Genomic DNA, 22,299 nt, shown 5'->3' with positions numbered 1-22,299 from the left:
GGAGCTGAAGCTCATTAAATATGCAAATCTTATCCAATCCTAGCCGTGGGCGTTTACTTCCAAGTCTCTAGTGCGGCACGACCATCAAAACCCAGCATTCAGGAGATAATCAATAATTACTTATTAGTCATTAGTTGACCTCAGACAACAGTATAAAACATTTCCAAAAAAATCCAGTTCATGACACCTTTAATAATATTTCATAATAACACTGTATTTTTATCAAATAAATGCAGCCTCGGTGAGCATAAGAAAAAAAATGCCATTCAAACTAAGTATTAAATAACTGATATTTCAAACATAAAATGCTATTTTGTCCCATAAGAATTAAAAAAGCAGGATTAGAATTGCAACGCTGTACAGAAACATGGAGTAATTCCAACATTGAACTGTTCCAGTGCTTGTCAAAATAAGTTGCCTTAATATTATATTTCAACCTAAAAGATAATTATCTTCGTATCAACTACTAAATTTGTTATCCAGGTAAAATCTCACACCTGATGGTCTGTTGTTATACACAGCCGTAATAGCAGATCATTATGTTTGTTTCATAGCAACATTCTGTAAAATCTTCTAGTATAAGGATGGCACTTTAAGAATGTGAAAAACTATATTTTAATGAACATAAACATATTGATGCTTAAATGAGGTACTGACCTTACAAAAGCAACAACACACTCAAGGCCTCATTCTTAACAAGGCCCTTTATTTATAATAAAGCATGCCTTTCATACCTTTTTGTACCTTGATTAATGCAGTCAATCACATCTTCTTTTACTACAAAATGGACAAATTGAAAACATAACAAATGAGTGCAAAGTAATAATGCATTTAAATGGGTTATTTGAATGGAACCTTCAATCTTCTCCCTGGAATTCCCATGAACACAAACACACATTCGCACACATCCACATGCAAATAGGAGGATTGTAATACAGTCTGTGTGAGTTCTGCTTGACTATTTTAATATTGTATCCATCTTGGGGATTATTCTCTCTTCAGCAGAGAGACCAGTGCTGGAGTGCTGCAGTACTCACAGTATACCCTGCTGCTCTCAACAAGATTAGAGACCCTGCACTTTGACTCCCAATCCTGCTCTCTTCATGGTGTCTAACCACTTGGCGCCCCACCGCTCACAGTTATAGCATATGGCTAACATTAAAGTTCCCTCACCCTCTGACTTATTTATTTGTGATGCAAGCGTTTTGCACATCTAATGACGGTAGGAAAAATTCACATTGTGTACGGATAATGAGGATAACAATGCAACAATAGTTACAGATGGATGGTTTCATTTTAATGGATAACAAAAAAAAAGAACTATTCGTGTACAACAGCTACCTGATGTGATTTGGCAAAAGATGATCAACACGACTGCAAGAAAGAGAAAAAACAACAGATCTTCATAAAATGAATAGACAGAAAACCTGAAGTCCCCCAGGATAGCTGTTACATGTACTGTTGTGGCATTTGCTTTAGTTTAAAAGTGGTGAACACTATGTTCTGTTTGAATATTGCATCAAATGACTCTGTTATTGCCTATTTAACATTGCAAAACACAGAGCTAAAGCTATTAAACCCTGTTACATTCTTCACAGTTCTGAACTTCCTTTACTCTCTATAGAGAATTTATTCCCTAATTGCATTTCAATGTGCTTCAAGATGACTTATGCACCTTATGTTAGATGCCATGAACAGGCAAATCGATCTTGTGCCATGCAGGGCTCTTGCCACGATGAGTTCATCTGTTCCAGGTCCATGAAAATAAAGCAGCAAACAGTCAAACCCTAGTAGCCCATCCTCAAAACAGGAGGCCTCGGTCTAATTCATACAAAGGACAAAATAACTATTAAAATACATCCTATTAAGGAGACTAAAACTTATTCACATTGGAGGAAGTACAGTTTTACTTTTGATTCACTGGTTTGGCTTAAAAAGTAATTTGTGTATCCAGCGGGCCCACCACGCTGCAGTGACCCCCAGGACTTCCTCATCTTTGGCACTGGATGGAACTGCCAGTTCTAGCTGCGTTTTTTAGCCCGGAAGCCAACAGCCGGATTGGTGGAACGGTGAATAGAACTGGTGGAGGGACGTGGGGACAAGCTTTCGTGCCTGTTTGAGTTGGATGCTGCAGCGGCTGCTTCTGCCGATGATGTTTTGAGACAGGATCCTGTGATGGAGGAGGCCTTGCTGTAGCTTTTTGTGCTTGGCTGAGCAGGGGGTTTGTTACCTGTGTGGGACTGCGGAGATAAGACACTCTCATTCATCTCACAAAAGCGCAACAAACCACACTAGCGGACAGTGCTACATGCTGTAGGTATGACAGCTGCTGATGAAGGGTTATCTTGGCACCATCTAGTGGCCGTTTAGAAAACAGGCAGATTGTTGTTGTTGTTTTTTTATGCGACCATGGAGTTAGCCATGAAATAGCCAGGATTTCTGTCACATACCTTTTAAGAGACAAAATATCTCTCTTTGACTAAGCACAAATATTTTAGAAAATCAACTGCAAAGCATGTGGAAGCTCAGTGAAGTGAATGACTAACCTGTGCAGTGGATGTATAGGGACTATTGCAGGCCTTTGCACCAGACACACTCTTCTTAACACCATTAGAGGATGTGGCTGACTGTTTTTTCTTCAGAGGCTAAAGAAATTAAATATATAACACATGAAAAACCACAAGAGTTTAAGAGTACTTCAAAGCCTTTCAAATCGGTGCACATAGAAGCCATATTAGTATTTCTGATCATGCAAATGCTATCTACTTAAATAGGGATAGAAAAATAACACAGTAAACTTTGTTTCTTTAGCACAAATCAGGAAAGAAAATTAGGTATCTAAGCAATACAATAAGCTGTGTTCTCATATTATCTAATATTGTCACAGCTAAAGGCTGTTGTTCTCTAAATTTCACCTCTGCTCTAGCTTCTTTTCTAATCTAGCTTTCTAATAAACATGATAATGCATACTATGAATATTGTTGGCTGTGTGATGGAATTGCTGTGATGTTCCTCTTTTGTAATTCACTTTGGATAAAATAATCTGCCAAATGCATAAACGTAAATGCAAAGATACACATTTTCATTAAACATTTTATTAAGTTTATTAAATGGAAACTAGATACTGTATTGTCCTTAAGTAAACTATAACAGAATGTGTTCTATATGGCTCCAGTGATATACACAGAATTATTTACATCACAGCTTTTACGGTTTTTAAAAATGTCATCCTTATGACTGCGATGAGGTACTGAGATTCTCCCATACTACTCTTCGTGGAAATACCTTGTTTTACAATACCGTTACCTTCTTGTTTGGGATGGAGGGTTTGCTGTCTGTGATGCCGTCATGCGATGCTAGGGTTACTGAGAGTTCTTCAGAAGTTCTCAGCCCTGACCCTTTGTCCTGAGAAGAATTGAGAGAGAAGCTCTGTAGTGCCTCGCTCATCTCCGCACTCTCTTTGTACTGTGGAGCATTCAGGAACTCGCGCATCATCTCTAAGACGTTTGTTTGTGTAACCGTGGTTGAGGTGTCCCCCTTTGAAAAAAGATTTTCTTTCTTTCAGGTTTTTCTTTCAGACAGGTTCCACATTTAGTCATCCGTCAAATTGAAGAGTGCTAATTAGTTGATTTCTGAATCTATAATATGCATGACCTCATTTGAACAGGAGAAAAGAGTAATTGAGTTCTCTTACTGTAATCCAAGGGTTATCAAGCAGCTCATTGGCTGTGATGCGGTGAGCTGGGTCAACTTTCAACAAACTCCGAATTACATTTTTGGCTGTAAGATAGAGCATAAAATAGTTACCACACTTGCTGAACTGAAATCAAATGGAATGGTGTGGATATCAGAGGCAGTTCTAACCTGCATCACTAATGGTGTGCCACGTAGGGCCAGAGAAAGTCAGCTCTCCTTTCATAAACATCTCAGAAAGCCTTTCCTTAGAGCTGTATATAAATGGAGGCTCTCCACACAGCCTGAAAACACAAAAATACACACAAAGTGCAAGCCTATCTTTTGCAGGAAAAAAATCTCCAAACAGCCTGTTTGTGTCATGAAAGCAGAACGTTTTTCTAGAGCGTGGTTTTCTTATTCGAACGATCTACAACTGGGTAAAGGCACATTTCAGATTCCCACCAAAATGTGTGGGTTTAAGTTTACATTTACATTTACATTTAATCATTTAGCAGACGCTTTTATCCAAAGCGACTTACAAAAAAGGGGAGAGTAATAGAAGCAATGAAACAGACAAGGCCAAAAACCTGTAAGAGCTGTAAGAAATCTCAATTAATTAGCACAATACACAATTTTTTTTTTTTTTTTTTTTTTTTTTTTTTTTTTAAAGACAGACATCTACAACAAAAACTCACGTCCGCACAGTGCCGAACACTGGATTTTGATAAGTTGGGTAAAAGTGAAATCATTTTATAGATGAAATGAACATCGTCCCAGTTGAGGGTCGTAAACACATAAAAGGGCAACAGGGGTGTGAAACAATAACCTGTCACAACGTCCCTGGGGGTCTGAAACACATTAAGAAGCATAAAACTGTACTTTCTTATGCTTCTTATACTTTTGAAGTGGGAATGGAAGACTTATTTGGAATTGATAATTCAGGGTTTTCTGAGTCTCATGTGATTTGCTACCTGTAAATGTGTTTCTTGCAGAAATTATATTTCAGTATTTACAATGAGCAAAGATACAATCTCTTTTATTTGGCTCATTCATACCTTTAATGTTACAAAGTGCAAGTCACAGCAATTGATTGCATGTGAGTCTGCGTGTGTGCAAGATAAGTAAAACAACAGAAGAGATCTTCTTACAGCATGTACATGATGACGCCGATGCTCCACAAGTCACACTGTTGGCTGTATTCGTGGCCATCAACCACCTCAGGTGCTGAAAGGACAAGTCCATGTGTCAATAATGAAAGATGTTTGAGGCTGGTGTAATGTGTGATATCTGATGTGTGACGCCGTTGACAGCTTTCAGCCTCTTCTACTTCTCGAATGTTATCAGCGTCACTTAAATTAGGTCATCTCTTCTTTACAGCTCATTTTAATCAGCCCTTCATTCAATTTATTACCACCCCCCGCCAATGGTAATTTATCAAATCGCACATAAATGGAACATGTGAATGTATGCGTTCGAGTCTGTGAATTACCCATGTACATAGGTGTCCCACAAGTAGCCTGCAGCATGTTTTCACTGCCCACACCGCCCTTCTGCACAGAGAGTCCAAAATCTGTGACCTGAGGCCAGAGAGGACAGGACTTAATGTAACTTGCAATATTAGCCATCCAGAAATGAAACATTATTCAACATAAGCACATATACACACTCAAGCTTTTCTATCTTTCCTTGATGCCTTTCATTATTAGATTCTGATCTAGTGGAATAGTGAAAGTGATGAACTGCAGACATGCTGCAATTGATCACCATATCGCCCTCGCACTTACTTCTAAAACTCAATTAAAATATTTACGGCCCAAACAGACTTCCATAGAGCAGCCAGTACACACACTCACACAGACTATGAGCTCCTGAGCCATATGAATAATATATATGAGGAGTGTATATCGTTTCATTGGTGCGTCAGGGGCGGGCAGGATTAATATCCAGGAGAGATGACCACCTTCTGCCAGATAAAAGCTTTTAATACAGTGCCAGGACAGCGCTGTCTTTGGGCCCCTGTTCTACTCTGATTTATAACACATTGCTGCCCTGATTCAACCCTCCGCTCCAGGTAGCGGCTTCAGTCGGCTCCCATCAACGCTCTATTCTGCTCCACGCTGTGCCCCGGCTGGTAATTTGTCTCAGAAAAGCCACTTGTGATTCATTTTCTTTGAGAATGTGATATGAAAGGAGTTAGGCAGGAGGTCTGGTGTAATGAGACAGTATTTAAAAAGCAGTTAAAAGGTTTGGGCAAGGAGGACGGTGGGAGAACTAAACAACAGACGAGAATGTCCAGAGATCCCGCCGCGTTTGAATGCCATACCACATGCCTGCGCAGAAGTTTTTACCGTCTCTCTCACCTTGATATTGACCATATCATTATTGTTGCCTTGGTGACAACTCTTCACCAGAATGTTTTCCAGTTTGAGGTCACGATGAACAATGTCTGAGAGAGAGAAAGAGGAAACAGAGCAAGGGAGAAATGGGTTTGTATTATTCATAAAGAATGAGAGCGTGGCACAAACGCAAAGCACTGGAATGGTAACAGTTTTAAAACTTCTTTAATGACCAATTCAAATGAAAATGTTTTGCTCCATTCCCTTTTAAATTGCAATTCATTCTGCCACACAATGTAGTCCTCATGTGAGGCCAGCAGACAGGGCCCACCTCTTCTTACCACTTTCATCCGCATCATGATTCTTCATTACTGCTTCACACTTTAACTGTACATACTTAAATAGAAATGTGAAAATAATCAAATTATAATCAGCATCTGAGGCTAATATACTGCAATCTCATAAAACACTTCAGTCCTATATACAGATTGCAAGTGGCATCATTAGCTCTTCTAGACGTGAGACACACCAGCACTCGGGGACTGTTGAAAAACACACCTATTAATCAGTATTCCTCCCCTGCTCGTTGTTAATGACTCATTAGCCCCATGTAATGGTGTCTCATTGCCAAGCAACGTCCTAAATTACCTCTAACTGCAGATTTCACAAGAAGGAGAGAGAAAGAGAAAAAACACCAAGCATCTTCTAATAAACCCCTCAGACTCAATTAAAATGGGCTGATATTTTGTCTGACAGTGGTTCATTATTATCTTATTATTAAAACAAGCCTGATTCTCCGTAATGACAGAGGAACTTAATGTGGATGCAATCATCAAGTAATTATCAAAAATGGGGGAACAAAGGAATCCAGGCCGTTGCATATGACTTAACAGCCTTAAAGATGTGTGCAATTATTCAAACTTTAGGGTTTTTCTTTTCACACATTTTAATGCCATTGAAATAAATAAATAAAATTTGAATCAAAGGATTAGGAAGCATCAAAACATTTGATAATTTCCTCAGAAAACTCAGCCACAGGCTCATGGAAAGCATCTACTGATGAGTGGAGTGTGCTGGGTTTTGTGAGCGTCACCTTTTTTGTGCAGATATACAATAGCTTCCAATAAGCTTTTGATGATGTGTCTGGTTTCCTCCTCAGTGAAGCGCTTGTTGTTCTGCAGGAGATCCTTTAGATCCCCTCCTTCACAAAGTTCAGTCACGAGGTACATCCTCTGAAGAACAGCACACAAACTTGTACATTTCTGACATCAAACAAGAAACCATTGCAAACACAGTAGTATGATGTGGTTCACAATAGCACAGCTGAGCGAACCTTAAAGAAAAGAGAACAGAATAGATTTTCATGTTTTCGCTCTCACCTTTGGCGTCTCAAAGACTTCCTCCAGATGTATAATATGTTCATGCTTCACTTGTTTCATTATGCTGACTTCTCTTTCCAGATGCTTCACACCAGAAGTGCCTGCCTGCAAGGATACAAAGCATGTGTGACACTGAACCCATTTTTGAAAATCATTTGAGCAGCTCTCCATCCATCACCTCTGTCAACAGGTGAAACATAATGACTAGACACTTACCTTCTCTTTGTTCACCTTCTTAATTGCCCACTTCCTCTGCGTCTCAATGTGAGTGGCTTCGCAAACTACGCCAAAGCTGCCTTGACCTAATTTCCTCCCAAAGGAATAGATTTTCTGGGTATCCAAATAAAGAGCGCCGCATTAGGTGAAGTATTACATACACACTCCTTCTCCTATAGTGACAGTAAACAACGCCCCAGCTCTGACTAATGGGGACAGAATGAGGGTGGGTTTGTTTTTCAGCTTCTCTATACTCCATTAAGTTGAGACCTGAATCCTTAAAGTGGAACTTAATTTTCAAGTTTGCCAGTCTCTGGAGTTTGGGAGAATATAGTATTTCTAATCAAGTTACAAATGATTAAGTTGCTGCCGCAGTTCATTCAATCTCAGGTCTAATTAACTTGATCATTATCTCTGCGCATGCAAGGCTGAGCACTGCCTGCTGCGGATTTGGCAAAGACAGCAGTCAAAAACCTCCTGAGAGGGCGAGGGCAATCAACAGCATAAAGAGGTGTGATTTCCCTCCAGGCCTGATGAGGGCGCTACCAGATTGCAGGGAGTTTAGACTGTGGCGAGCAAGGATATGGCGCTGTGAGAAGAAAGGCACTTCTAAAAGCTTTTAATACAGTGCCAGGACAGCGCTGTCTTTGGGCCCCTGTTCTACTCTGATTTATAACACATGGCTGCCCTGATTCAACCCTATCTGTGTAAGATAGAAGTGATCTTGAGCCGCTGATTTAAAGCCACAGACTTCTGATGACTAAAAACAATAAAGACTTACAGCAAGAGCAAAATTTTGTTTGGGATTGTGTGTAGAAATAAGCATGCATCCTACTTAAAATCTTAAAGACAGTGGCCCTCCAGGAGCTGAGTTTGACACTCCGGATCTAGATCAATGAAGGTTCTACCTGTAAGTTGGATTCATCCTCAATGCGAGTGTGGGGCACCTCCTTCTCTGCACTGTTTGCACGAGTCCACTGAGAAGCCATTTTCTTTTCAGCTCCAGACACATTTGTATATGTCATCTAAAAGATGAATCGATTTTGAATAATTTGCATAGAGCAACAACATAAACGTAAACATGGAAACTCCCACAAAAAGAGATCACAGAATTAGAGACACTGGGTTCTCATTCACTAAGTGGGCATGCAACTATATTTGTGAATATTTTCACACATCAATAAATGTATTCTTCATTTACACAAACACAAAAACAGAAACTATTCACGCACAAACATACACACAAAAATCATTACCTCTGTCCTTAAAAACATGTCAAGCCAAAAATGTATAATAGTTAACAGAATAATAAAAAGCAGTAAGAACAACAATTAAAATAATTTACTATTATTATTATTATTATTATTATTATTATTATTATTATTATTATTATTATTATAAACCACTTGTCCTATGTAGGGGATGCTGAAGCAATGTCTTGTGCTGAAGGCAGGACAACACCTGGTTAATGGATGGTCAGTTCATCATAGGCTTTTATCATTTTAACTATTATTATAATTTTATTTGTGGATGTATTTATAACAATAAATTAAATACTAAGTCACAGTCTAGTAAAAAAATAAAGAAAGAAAAGAATTAAAAAGAACTTGCAGAGAGTGAAAAATGTTTGTACAGTAGAGCTTGTACTAAAGGCCCTAATATGGAGACGGCTTTGGCATGTAATATGCTAATTCAGGCAAGCGCTAAAATAGAATAGTCCAAATTCATCAACATTAGAACAAGGGAAATTTATGCATGCACACCTCGGAAACTTTTCTGTGCATGTATGTACTTACATATAATAATTAGTGTCAAAGGCCAAATGCTTGTATATTAAACAATGAATTGTAAAGTTTCAAATAAGAAATCTCTTTAAATATTCATTCAGGAGTAAGTGTCTGTCATCATATACAGTACATGCAATCCAGAGTCTAACGTCTCAACTGTAACCCCTTAATAGCTAGGCTTCACCTGTCGCTCTTCAATTCACTTCTCACTTTAAAAGAAAGTGCCTAAAGTCTCCACACTAACATTAAGCACAATTTACTCAGCTTAAAAACATTCTCCAGAGCCAAATTAAATGTAAAGCAATTATTGTGTGATGAGTGGGAGCGGCGAAGTGGATCCGCCACACAGACAAGAGATTAAATATTAATGAGGAAGCAGTGTCTTTAACCTCTCCTCTCTCAGCGGCATTATCAAAGCCCCGCTGACAGGTCCTCTCATAACAGCACTGTCTCTCCTATTACTGACCATCTATCTGCTAAACAAAATGGTTGTGACACATTCTGGACACTCCTATCAGCTCAATTATAGTTATGTGATAAGAGAACTAAAGGTCAAAGTGTAGCACTCTGATCAGACCTATAGGAAATGAGGAAAAACGATCAGGACATGGAGACATTTCAGAAGCTGTCACCTTGCAGCGCTGACTTCTGCAAATGCAAGAGGGTGTGTAAAAGAGTCATTTCTGAGGTGGATGGCAAAATAATGCTGAACCCATGCTTTGTTAGTAGAGAGGAATTGTGAACTCCTCTTCAAAAAAGCTCTTATACTTCAAAAACTGAGTGGCACTGATGAAAAGGTACATCAGCATTTCACTCGGGTAAAACAACTGCTGAACTTAACAACAGCATTGTTAAGAGTGAGCCAAAACCAAAAATGAGCCATAAATGACATAAAAGCCCAATTTCAAAATCCCCAAGATCAGAGGGATGAACAGAATATTGAAAGCACTCTCTTTATGCTTAGTGCTGAATATTGATTAACATTACAGTTTTTCTGTGCTGGCGAAAGGATACGTGAGGTCTGAGGTCTTGCTGGGAACAAATTAGAATAAATGTAACACTCCTGCAATTTAGACCTGCATACATAAGTTGTATTATTATTTTTTAATAGGATTTTGCCTTGTATCTGACAACATCAGCAACATACACACTGTGTCAGAGTACATGCATTTCTCGCCAGGACACTTTTCGCATCTTTAATACGTGAACAGAATTCTGTTTTTGCAGCTACAGAAGCAAAACATCTTTATACACGAGCACTAATTTTCAATTTACTCAAGCAAACAAAAATAAGCAAGAGGGTAATAAGCCTCATAGACTGAGAGTCATTCTAAAAGAAACATATTTTAGCTGCCTCACAATATACATCAACTAAGAACCAATCCACAGACCTCCCAGATTTCTAGAAGCACTCAAAGGAAAGTAATTACGGCAGATAGAATGTCCGCAATTGATCCTCTTGCATTTTTCATTTCTTGGCCATAACAGTAAAAACCCCATTAGTGCTTGTTTACTGATTGTTTATGGACTAAAATGTGCATTGTTTCTCCTGACTGTGTGAGGTGCTGTCTCTGGCTTGGGCCCAAATTAAATGTGACGCTGGTATGATATAATGCAGGGCCTGGATAGAGTTTTCATCCACATTTCTACCACATACAATTTTCTTCCTACTTCCTTCCCCCTCCCCATACGGAAATGTAATATATGTCTATATATGAAATATCAATATATGCGATATATGTGATATATAAAGTAAAAACATATATGAAACATATTAGAAATTGGAACAATTCCATATATTGACATATAAATGTATCCCATATATTATATATGTTAATGTATGTATAATACATATATTGACACATAGGTCTCATATATGAAATATCCTAATATGCTCATATAGAGTAAAAACATAAATGCACATATATGCACAGCATCAGAAATTCCATATATTGACATATATCTTTAGTCCACATATTATATATGTTTAAATTATATATGTGACAAATCATCACTGTCAAATGTCGTAGAGTCTTAAAATCTATACTGTGTATAAAACAAATGACATTTAAAATAAAAAATATTTATAATGTTACTTATTGAGGCAAGATATGAAGGACTCAAGGGTGCAGAGGTTAATGGGCTTTTTATTAGACTTCAAAAATAAACAATCGAAACAATCAAACCCCTTCATGCTTGTAACTGGCTTGCCTTAGTTTTTTATAAAATAAGAAATCCTCAAAAAAACGGGAATTCACTTTTGCCAATAGTTTGTGTTCAAACTAACTGTAAGATTCTCAATGAGGGAGTGAAAATAAATTGTATCTATTTAACCACTGAATGAGATAACATAGTAACAATTAGCACATGGATGGAAATCCAAGACAGCATTGTCAATATCAAAGCTCAACACTATAAGTAAACTAATAAACAGTAAATCAATTCCAAACCCAAAATACTAGTGATACACAAACAAAAAACAGTACCAAACAATTCAAAATGTCGTAGAGGGAAAAGGATATACAGTCTGCAATGCAAGTCTCTTGAGTGTTGTAGAAGTCCCAGTCCTAGCAGGCAATGAAGATATACAATCCTAAATCCTAGATTAAGCACTGGCACAATCCAACACAGGTCAGAAGTAGGTATCAGTGCACTCAACCCCCATAACATAGTCCTCTGTGAGCTTCTCTGCAAACTTCCAAACACTATGAATTAACATTTTTATGGGTACATACAAATGTGCATTTGAACAAGATTGTGAAGCATTAGAATGTACAATTCACTTAACTCTCAAACACAATGTGATTCCAGGCATTTTCACACATGCTCCACTGCCATGCCTCTCCTCTATGCTACTCGTAACCTTAAAACCACTTCCTCCCTCTGTTGCCCTCTAGAGGACAGGATGAAAAATGTCACCCATGTACCAGAGTAACCGTTACATGCTACACAGAACAAAACATGAAAGTTCACGCCATGAGCACAAGCCGCATGCTAAACAAACAACCCTAAACACATGGACAAAAGAGTGTATACTGCCCAAGCAAAACTGGATGCTCACACGAGACCAAGTGAATGCTCAAACTGTACACTTACAACGGGGAGAAAAACACACATGGAGCTTTTAATGTCCGAAGCCTGAACCAAAACCAAATTAAGAAATGCCAGGATTCAAACACCACTATATAAATCCATATAAACTCCTATACAAGCATACTGAATGTTTGCATATATTATGTTTAAATAAACTTACATATATAAATTCGACATATATTGTTTACATATTTGGCATTAACATACAGTACCATATAAAAAATCATCATATAAATAATTTTAATATATGTATATATAATAATTATTATATGGGTATTTCATACATGGTATAAACCTATATCTTCATATATCATGAGACTGTATATATGCGCTAATAATGTATTGCCTTATATGAAACATATATGACATCACTACTCGGATATAGGGACATATATGTACATATATTACATTTCCGTATGGGTCATGCTGTCTCTTGTTTCTTCATTTCTTCTCGCTTCTAATATATTAATTCTTTCTATAAAAAATGACTTGAGTGATTTATGCAATGCTGTGCATTTTAAACATTTTAAGAAATGTATGTCTGTGTGTAAAAAAAAAATTGTTTCTATAGTGTATTACAAAAGACTTAAAGGACAAAAGTGAAGAACACACAAGAAAAAAAAAGTGATTTCCAATTAAAGCAATATTCCCAGGAAAATGTGTTTTATTATAAATGTTTAAAAAATGAAACACCTTGACATTTTTTACAGTAGTTTTTTACAGTAAAAATGGCAACAACACATTTTTTAAACAAAAAAGAAAGTGTATATTTCTTCGAATATATTAAAACAAATGCAGGCACAATATGACCGCATACCATGAATTTAAACATGAATTATTTAAATGATTTATCAATTAATACTTGCCCGAGAAGATTATTTGCAGAGGAGAAATTTTTGTAATATGTTATATTAAAGCATTTATGAAACATCATTGAAATATTTAAGATATGCTAGAAGGCTGCCGTGGTTTCAATCACAATTGTGTAATTTGGAGGTCATTGATTGTTGGTTCACAATAAATCTGAGATATACAAAGCTGAAATCAAATCTTGCATGATTCAGTGGTCTCCTGGTCTACTCTAAAGATTTTACTCTTTTCACCTGCAGCTTAATTATTCATTGACAGGTGCCTTTGATGAAAAATGATAAACGTCACAGTCTTAATGAAGCTTGGAATTACATTACCAAGTGATATAGTGCCTTGCTTGTCTAGACTGATAACACTATTGGAGTCATTTAACCTCATAATCATAATTTACCTGAGTGCTTCACCTCACCATACAACATAATGTTTTCCTGTTTAACATGAAGAGTAGGTTTGTAATGGACTGCAAATTGATATAGTCCAACCATTAATGAAAATGCTACAAACCTATCAATGTCTTCTTCAATATAAATGGCTTATAAAAATCTATAAAAATTCTTATATACAAAAAAAATCTTATAGATAAATCTAGATGTGTTGGAGGAGGTTTTAACTGGAGGACTTATTCCTACTACAGTCTAAACAAATGAATTCAAACTGCAGGAAAATAAAATAACAAAAAATGAACTGTGCTTATCAACATCACAACTAAAGTTTGCAATTTGAATGATGTGATGAGACTGCATGTTAAAATACTATGTGGTACAAATGTGTGGCAAAAACGCATCTCTTTCAATATAGTTGTCTCTGTGAAATTAATGCAAATACATACAGTACCAGTGTAATGTGAATAATAAACAAATGATACAGTATAAGCTAGTTATTTTAAAGAATCATTCAGAGAGACTCACAATCTCTACTAGTTACTAGTTTGAATCAATCTGATGAATCGTTTACAGAATTAAATGGCTGAATCCATTAGAGCCATTACAGAATCAATATCTGACTCACTTACTGAACATCAAGTTATTGTTACTTTCATTTAAATTTTGAAATAATTTTACAAACTTCAAAACAATATCCTTACCGACTGATTATTCACAACCTTTTGTGAAAGATATTTTACAATAAATTATTACTGTAGTATATAACCGTATCACAACAGCAAACATACAGTCAACATACAACATACAGTTCAACATACAAAAGCGATTCTCTCAGGATACTCATTAAAACTCTGTCCTGGATATGTGTAAATCTAAAAGTACTGGACTTTTAACAGGCAGAACCCAGGTGGTCAAGATGGGAAACATCACCTCATCCATAAAAAATAATTACGATCAGCACTCCACGGGGCTTTTTCGCCTCAGTCCTAATTATACTCGTTATTCAACCATTCACTGCATCTCTGCACAGTAGAGCAGCATCATCAAATTTCCTGACGACAACACCATTATTGGGTTAATCAGTGATAATGACGCGTACACATACAGGGACCCTCAGCAGGAGACGATGGTGTTATAACAACAATTTAGCTTTGAATTCCAGTGAAACAATAGTGAACTTGAGGAAAAAGGACAACCAACAGCCCAATCTGCATTAATGACTCACCTGTTGCAATCATTAACAATTATTCAAACTGCAAATATCTGAGTAGCTCAGCTAGACATCAACATTCCACATTAGAAAGGGCACATCAATCAGTTCCTTTGATGAAGCAAGCAAGCAAGCACACCCTTGTGAGCTTTTACCATGGCATTGTGCCAACGTTTAGCATGCATAACTTTCTTGCCTGCCAAAACTAGATGGCAGGACCCAAGGTTTCCCAGCAAAACATTGCCCAAAGCATCACACTGCCTCCGCCGGCTTGCCTTCTTCCCATAGTGAATCCTGGTGCCGTGTGTTCCCCAGGTAAGCGGCGCACACACACGGCCACCCATGTGATTCATCAGACCAGGCCACCTTCTTCTATTGCTCCGTGGTCCAGTTCTTACAAACCCATTTTTCCTGCTTCTAACACATCAACTTTGAGGAAAAAATGTTCACTTGCTGCCTAATACATCTCACCCACTAACAGGTGCTGTGATAATAATTAATTAAAGGGGGGGTGAAATGCTGTTTCATGCATACTGATCTTTTTACACTGTTAAAGACTTGGAATCCCATACTAAACATAGACAAAGTTTCAAAAGTTAAGGTGGACGTTTGATGGGAGTATTTCTTTGTCAAAAATACTACTTCCGGTTAGTCATAAGTTTCGGCAAGTTTTTTGAGATCATGCGTCCCCTTTGACGTTAATGGGGGCGGAATTTCCTTGTATGGGCCTTACGGACAATTCTACCGGAAGCGCGTGAGAGAGAGAGAGGGAGAGAGCGAAAGTAACAGGCTACGCCCATCAAAGCGCTGGCTCGTAGGCTGCTGCACAGGTGATGTGCACATAACAATGTCACCAAAAAAGTGCGTTTTTGGTTGCCAGACCAAGACAGTCCTGCACAGATTCCCCAAAAACCCCGCGTTAAGGCAACAGTGGATGTAATTTGCTTTTCCGGATCAGCAACTGAGTTGCGCGAATGTTTATATCTGTTCGCTGCATTTCGGTGCCGACTGTTTCATAAACAAGGCCCAGCTCAACACAGCATAATCCACTCCATCATTCAGCATCGCCTAATGCTGAATGATGGAGCAGTCCCAACGTTAGAACGGCAGGCGGTGAGTGAGACTGCTTCAAATGTCTGTGTTTTTGCCTATGCTCATCGAGTAGCCCAAACATGATCACGTATAGTTAATTGATCAATGGAGCATGCGATGTGTAGTGCGTGTACATTTGTTTAGCTGGCCACTATATGTGTAACTTTATGTTTTTGTATTGTAAAAGCACTCCAAACAACAATACACAAAGAGGGGGGAAATATGTTGAACTAAATAAGCACGCTTCTTCATTCAAATGCGCTACTATTCCGTGTCTTTCTATGTAAACACTAACTTAACCTGCCGTGCAAAACCAGTCCGCTTACTGTCTACACAAACCACGCGTAAACACACAAACACACGTGCACAACTGCACTTCCCACATGTACACCTTCAAAGACAAAAATACGACGATATAATTCAAGTATAAATCTGTAAATAACACAAGCCGCTAAGCATATTATATAGTTAGTGTATAACTTGTACCACATAGAGACGTCCTGCTCTAGTCGTTTTTGCTGCTGCTCCTGTTCAACTGCAGCCTCTGGGTCTGATTCCGGATCATAGATGTATGGCTGTATCTGATTAAAAGCCATATTTTTATTTTGAATAAAGTTTTTTTCCCGCTGTTAGGAATGACACAGCTTTACGACGCACTCGACTCAACACAATAGCAGCAGCGAGCACACGTCATTATTTAGCTCCGCTCACACGACACGCCCGCACCCGCTCTGCTTTTTTCGGAAAGACTCGGAACAGCGCATCTTTCTTATATAATGATAAAAAAAATAAAGACTTTTCGGAGATATGCAGGATGCAATGCTACTCTATAGGTACTCAAGATTGACATAACACTGACTGAAACTGAGTGTTTCACCCCCCCTTTAATAATTCACCTGTCATAATGTTATGCCTGATAGTATATTCACAAAATCTTGTGATTATACATCAGTACGACTACATAAAATGCTTTTTATATATTGCCTTTTAAATTCATCAGACAACTTTTTTACCCAAATGAAGCTCTGATCATAGCTGATAAAACATTTCAAAGAGCTGTGTACAGACATGCTCCCTTGTGCAGCTGATTGTGTAGAATGATTGAAGGGAGCTGGGATTTTAGAAGATGTCTGAATAAAGGGATACCAACAAATGACAGATTTTGAGATAAAAAATGTCTGTTCTTGGATGCGATACTATGTGCAAGACTATTCAGACTGAGCAGCTTTATTTAAAAAAAATGAAATGTGTAAACTAACCATTGCTTGCCAATAAACTAACTCTGAAAGCAGATTCATTGGCAAAAGACCTCAGACAGGTGCCAGAGTATAATATGTAGATTGCTGATGTCAAGTCACAGAGTACAGTGTCTGCGTCAGAAAGAAAATCCTACTTGATCTTACTATCAATATGTGACAGTGCATAGTCAGGAGAAACCTCAGTCGTACAGGCCGAGTGTCATTGCCTGCTGGGGAGGAAAATCAGTGAGAGCCTAAGCAACTAAAACCACCTGAGAAAGACCTGTCTCCTCTTACAGAGCAGACTCAAGCAGTGCCTACCACTGGGCACTCAAGTTACGCCTGGCACTGTCAAACCAACATCAGCCAGAGAAGCACATAAGCCAAGAGACTTGAGGGAAATGCTTTAGGCAATGTGAGACTTTAATGTAAAACCAGAAGTGCTCTGTATGAAATACTGTTTAATCTTTTGTAATTTACAATAGCAATATTTTATTTGTACTTGTATTACAAAAGGGGCAGAGCAGTGAGAAGGAAAAATACATTAAAGTAAGCTTAGACAGAAATATAATTTGACCAGCTGTCTATTGTGTTTTTGTCCAAAACCGAAGAAAGCTACCTTACTTCTCAGCCAATCAATGACATGCAGTATTTTGTGAATATAGGTACCTTGAAAGAAAATTGGTTTCAGACAAACTTTCAAAGCACCTAAACATCGGGCCAATTGCATACACTTAGCCTCTAAGACTGGACGTCTTAAAGGGATCCCCTGGTGTTGAGACTTGTATGGCTTAATATAACATAAATTATGTCTCTTACTGAAATATGTAGTAGAAAACCCATGAAAGATCTACGTTATTTAAAAAATCGATTTTATATTTGGACCATGGGCGGCGCCATTTTGTTTGCGTTCTAGGTTGATGATGTAGAATGGTTGCACTCCTCAATCAACTGGTGTTACCCGTAGCTATTTTTACCACAACGCAACTCGAAAATTGTTTCAGAGTTAAACAAAACCAATGAATTGCTTTGAAATTTTACTTAAAACACACTCAAACATACATGTGCACACAAACTCACCTACACAAAGTCACAAACAGATTGGCGGGCGCGCACACACACCTGACAGACTGCTCTGTCTCAATCAAGATGTTGGGCTGCTTAGTCTCCACGACAGGGGCTGAATCCGAAATCGGCCCCCATACCCTGAAATAGGGCATTATTTGAAGGGACGGCCATTTGTAGTGTTGTCCGACACCAAAGTGGACATGTTCGGGTGCACTCAGTGTACAGTGTACAGCCGATTTACACACAACAGCTGTCCGACTTCACGCACTCGTCTTCATTCACTCCTTCAAGTTGTATTAGTGAACAAAAGTAGGGAATGTTATTTGTGTCTTAAAGATGAAAGTTTAAAGATTGAGGTTTTAATTCACTGAGCTTGTGCTCAAACTTTAATGCACGAATCAACCAACATCACAAAAACATCCTGCCTCTCTTCCTCACGTTCCCCTATCCCATGGTCCTAATCCTAGATAGTTCCCTCTGCTGGTCACATTAGGCATTACAGTTAATCTACTGCATATCAACCGTCTATCTATGATATCAACACAGGGAATAGTGAATGAGGGGGATGTATGTGCAATTATTTGGTTTTGTTTAACTCTGAAACAATTTTCGAGTTGCGTTGTGGTAAAAATAGCTACAGGTAACGCCAGCTGATTGCCGAGTGCAACCATTCTACATCATCACCATAGAACACAAACAAAATGGCGCCGCCCATGGTCCAAATATAAAATTGTTTTTTTAAATAACGCAGCTCTTTTGTGGGTTTTCTACTACATATTTCAGTAAGAGACATAATTTATGTTATATTAAGCCATACAAGTCTCAACACCATGCAGGGGATCCCTTTAAGAACTAGTTTGCAACTTTTTTACTAGTAGCAGTCGAGCCTGCAGTCTCCCTCTCAGATACTGAAGCTTTCGCGCCTCGATCGCCCCCCGGTGACCGGTCCCAGTATAGCCGCCCCTCTGTGTTTTCTAATGGACGCAAGGCAAACTAAACAATAAAATTACACTTCAAATATTTTTCCCCAAAGTTAGTTTATGCCACTGAAGGCAGTTATCATCACGATGATTTCATTTCAAGTGTTCGTTTTTAAAATAAGTTTAGTTTGAGTTAGTTATTTGATGCTATAAAAACGGGGGGGTGTGACGCATGATTGACAGCTGAGACTGACGGCTTCTCTGAGTGAAGTTGTCACTGAGGCACTAACGGACTTTTTTCGGAATTTTTGGGAGCAGATTGGAGCTTTAGCTTTAATTTCTACATTTCCATAACTGTTTATTTCACACCAACATAATTAATTGTTCTGCATCTGTGAGAGTGTGGGCGGGCTTTTGATATTACAACTGTACTTCCTGCTCTACTTCCTAACTCCGGTCCCGAAATCGCTACTGCGCAGACTCGGTCCCAAGATGTCCGCGCCGTGCAGGCCGCCTAAAAGCTTCAAATCTGCCAAGCGGAAACAGATGATGTCGAGTCGTCCATATTTTTTTACGGTCTATGGTAGCAGTTTATGTACCAGGCCCAATCATGTCTAATGTTGTTGAAAAAATCAAGTTCTAGAGATAACCAAGCACATATAAATATTTTTGTGTACTATTTTGTGCTTATTTCTCTTAGCTTATTAAAATAAAAACATTTGCATATAAATGAATGTACTTCTTTCAATTGCTCAGACATCACTTTTTGTTCTTTCCACCAACTACCAACCCAAACAAACTGTAGAATATCATAGTTGTAAAGGACACATCTATAGTAGCCTACAAACCAGATAAAGGCATCCTCCTAATATACAGGATGTGATGCAAATGGATGCAGGTGTGCCTTTATGCCTTCCTAGCTGGCTACCTTCATAAAGTGCCTGTGATGTGTGAAGGCAGCATTTTTCAGCTTTCGGCCCCAACCTTAAGCCTTTGTCATAAGAATTGTATATTTTTCTCAGAGAATTATATGGTTTTACTACACTTAATATTAGTTTATATACCACTCCACAACATAGACTTTGCCTATAAGCACAAAGCCTATTTTGTAGGACAAACCAGACCTGGCACAACCAAGGCAACCAATATTCAGTAGCTTAAAGCCAATAATTATTTAAATCTTGTGCAAGTAGCAATTAACTCCCTGTGACCTGTTCCAGCTAAATATAATTATCTGGCATAGAACCTGCATAATAATAGATGTTTTATTGCTCCCTAATGTTTCAAAACACCGAGTTTTCTTGGCTATTGAGTGTGTAGGTGACTATATCCCAAGTGTGCTAAAATCAAGTTCTTCAGTTTATAAAAACAACTGTTTAGTTCTATTTGTCTTTTGATCAGAACAAAATAATTACTTATTTCAGTTTTATTTTAATTGGTTCTTCTCATTTCTCACCTGTTACAGACAGTTGTTAGCCAAGCAAAAATCCTCAGAAGTTGTTTAAGTCGTATTGGGGTGCAAAATAGGATTGATAACATAAAGGCTTTTAACATTGTGGTTCTACTAACATTATGTGACTAACGTTACAGCGACATCATTGTATTTTCCGCGAGAAATAGTAGAGTTATTAAACTGCACATTAGTGAGATGAATATTAGGCTACACTGTCTACTGCGCCGGACCACGTTGCCATGGCAACATAGAGTGCTTGGCCAGCTCGCGCTTCCTCTTCAATGAATGTTCACGAGACATTAACACACAACACGCTTTTTGTAAATATACACTTACCTTTCGTATAAGTTATTGTGTTTGCGAAGGCCTTTCCTTTGTTATGCCTCTTGCAGGTCATTGAAATCTTTGATGCAAGAGAATTTAACACTTGCGGTTGTCAAAACTTTTCTCCCTCGAGAGGGAGGGAGAACTACGGTGTGGTGCGAGGGACAACAAGAGAACGACACCTGCAAAAAAAGCCTGAATCCTAACGACCAATGGGGGTTTCTCTTTATCAGTACTGTTGTACAGTATATTGTTATGGTACTTTGATAAATGCTAAATAAAAAAAAATAAAAAAAATAAAAAACCTATTCGTGCGACGATATTTACACGGTATGTGCAATGTTTTTTTTCCTTCTTGTTGTTCTTCATTTTGTTTTTTTGTAACTTAAGTGCTTCAATCAGTTCAGAGGTTTTCGTTTTAAACTGACTTGACCTGTCCTGCACTTCATGAGACTTTCACAAGCTGCAGTTGTTGAACTTCATAAATCGTTTTCATCGCTGACACGCAAGATCCATTTATAAATTAATTTCAAATGATTGTATGTAAATAGACTTTCCAACATTTAATCTAGCGTTAAAAAGTATCCTCCTGAGTCCTGACAGTGTTGTTTAACAATAGTGAGAGAAAACACAGTTCTTCAGTGAACCATCAGAATGATTTCTGACTGAATCACGAACCGATTCCAACTGAATTGAAGTTTCGCTGAACTACGGGATGCACGACATGATTGTCAAGGAAAATGTTTCAAAGATCAGTTTTTTCTGATCTCCCTAGTCAGACAAAGATTTATTTAACAGCAAAATTTTATTGGGTCTTCTGCGACGCCCACTTAATAAGCATTGTGTTTTATAGCTAGGCCTGTTTATTTTAATCTGGCATGCTAAAGCTAAAAATTATTTGCTTTTAATGAAAATTGATATTTCAAAATTGTGTGCGAATATATAAAGCTAATTCTAGTAGCCTACTATTTCTGAATGCAAATGAATAAGTCACAAAATGTGTTGCTCTTTTAGGTTTCACTTTTGGTTTAATTGTGGCCTTACAGTTGGGAAGTAATAGGTGTTTGTCTCCATCTAGTGGATTATTAGATCCTGTAAGGGTCATAACACTTTGTTTCATTTGACAATGGCACATGTGGTGTGCATCTTTCCCCGTCTCTCTCCATCTCTATCATGACATGAACCAGTTTTACAAAGCACTGCATAGGTTGTTGCTGGCTGGGTCATTCCTGTTATTTTTCTGAAAGTGTGTTAG

General features: G+C 38.0%; 1 protein-coding gene across 3 annotated transcripts; it reads right to left on the bottom strand.

The window, feature by feature from the left end:
- Nucleotides 1-315: 315 nt before the first annotated feature.
- stk33 (serine/threonine kinase 33) lies at nucleotides 316-21,175 on the bottom strand. 3 transcript variants are annotated; one of them, XR_010904902.1, is made up of 14 exons: nucleotides 21,057-21,175; nucleotides 8,515-8,631; nucleotides 7,607-7,720; nucleotides 7,391-7,495; nucleotides 7,105-7,243; nucleotides 6,036-6,121; nucleotides 5,165-5,252; nucleotides 4,824-4,899; nucleotides 3,865-3,977; nucleotides 3,695-3,780; nucleotides 3,307-3,537; nucleotides 2,547-2,645; nucleotides 1,911-2,240; nucleotides 316-1,821 (listed from the first exon to the last, which is right to left on the bottom strand). XR_010904902.1 is itself a non-coding variant. In XM_067442783.1 (13 exons), the coding sequence occupies exons 2-13, from the start codon at nucleotides 8,629-8,631 to the stop codon at nucleotides 2,022-2,024; spliced, it is 1,473 nt and encodes a 490-aa protein (XP_067298884.1). In that variant the 5' UTR covers nucleotides 20,724-20,907; the 3' UTR covers nucleotides 317-2,021. The 3 variants fall into 3 exon arrangements, 2 of the variants coding, with proteins under 2 accessions (XP_067298884.1, XP_067298878.1); XM_067442783.1 differs by lacking the exon at nucleotides 21,057-21,175 and adding an exon at nucleotides 20,724-20,907 and having other exon boundaries at nucleotides 317-2,240; XM_067442777.1 differs by having other exon boundaries at nucleotides 318-2,240.
- Nucleotides 21,176-22,299: the final 1,124 nt, after the last annotated feature.

This window comes from Pseudorasbora parva, chromosome 1 (genome assembly GCF_024679245.1).
Source record: "Pseudorasbora parva isolate DD20220531a chromosome 1, ASM2467924v1, whole genome shotgun sequence".
In the NCBI taxonomy this organism is placed as follows: Eukaryota; Metazoa; Chordata; class Actinopteri; order Cypriniformes; family Gobionidae; genus Pseudorasbora; species Pseudorasbora parva.
The sequence above is the reverse complement of the archived record's forward strand: the minus strand, read 5'-3'. Positions and strand labels throughout refer to the sequence as shown.

Coding starts and splice junctions, on each gene's coding strand:
- stk33 (XM_067442777.1), bottom strand. CDS start 8,631: ATGACATATACAAATGTGTCTGGAGCTGAAAAGAAAATGGCTTCTCAG. Junction 5,253..6,035: donor ATGATATGGTCAATATCAAG/GTGAGAGAGACG, acceptor CTCTGGCCTCAG/GTCACAGATTTTGGACTCTC. Junction 2,241..2,546: donor CCTATACATCCACTGCACAG/GTTAGTCATTCA, acceptor TTATCTCCGCAG/TCCCACACAGGTAACAAACC.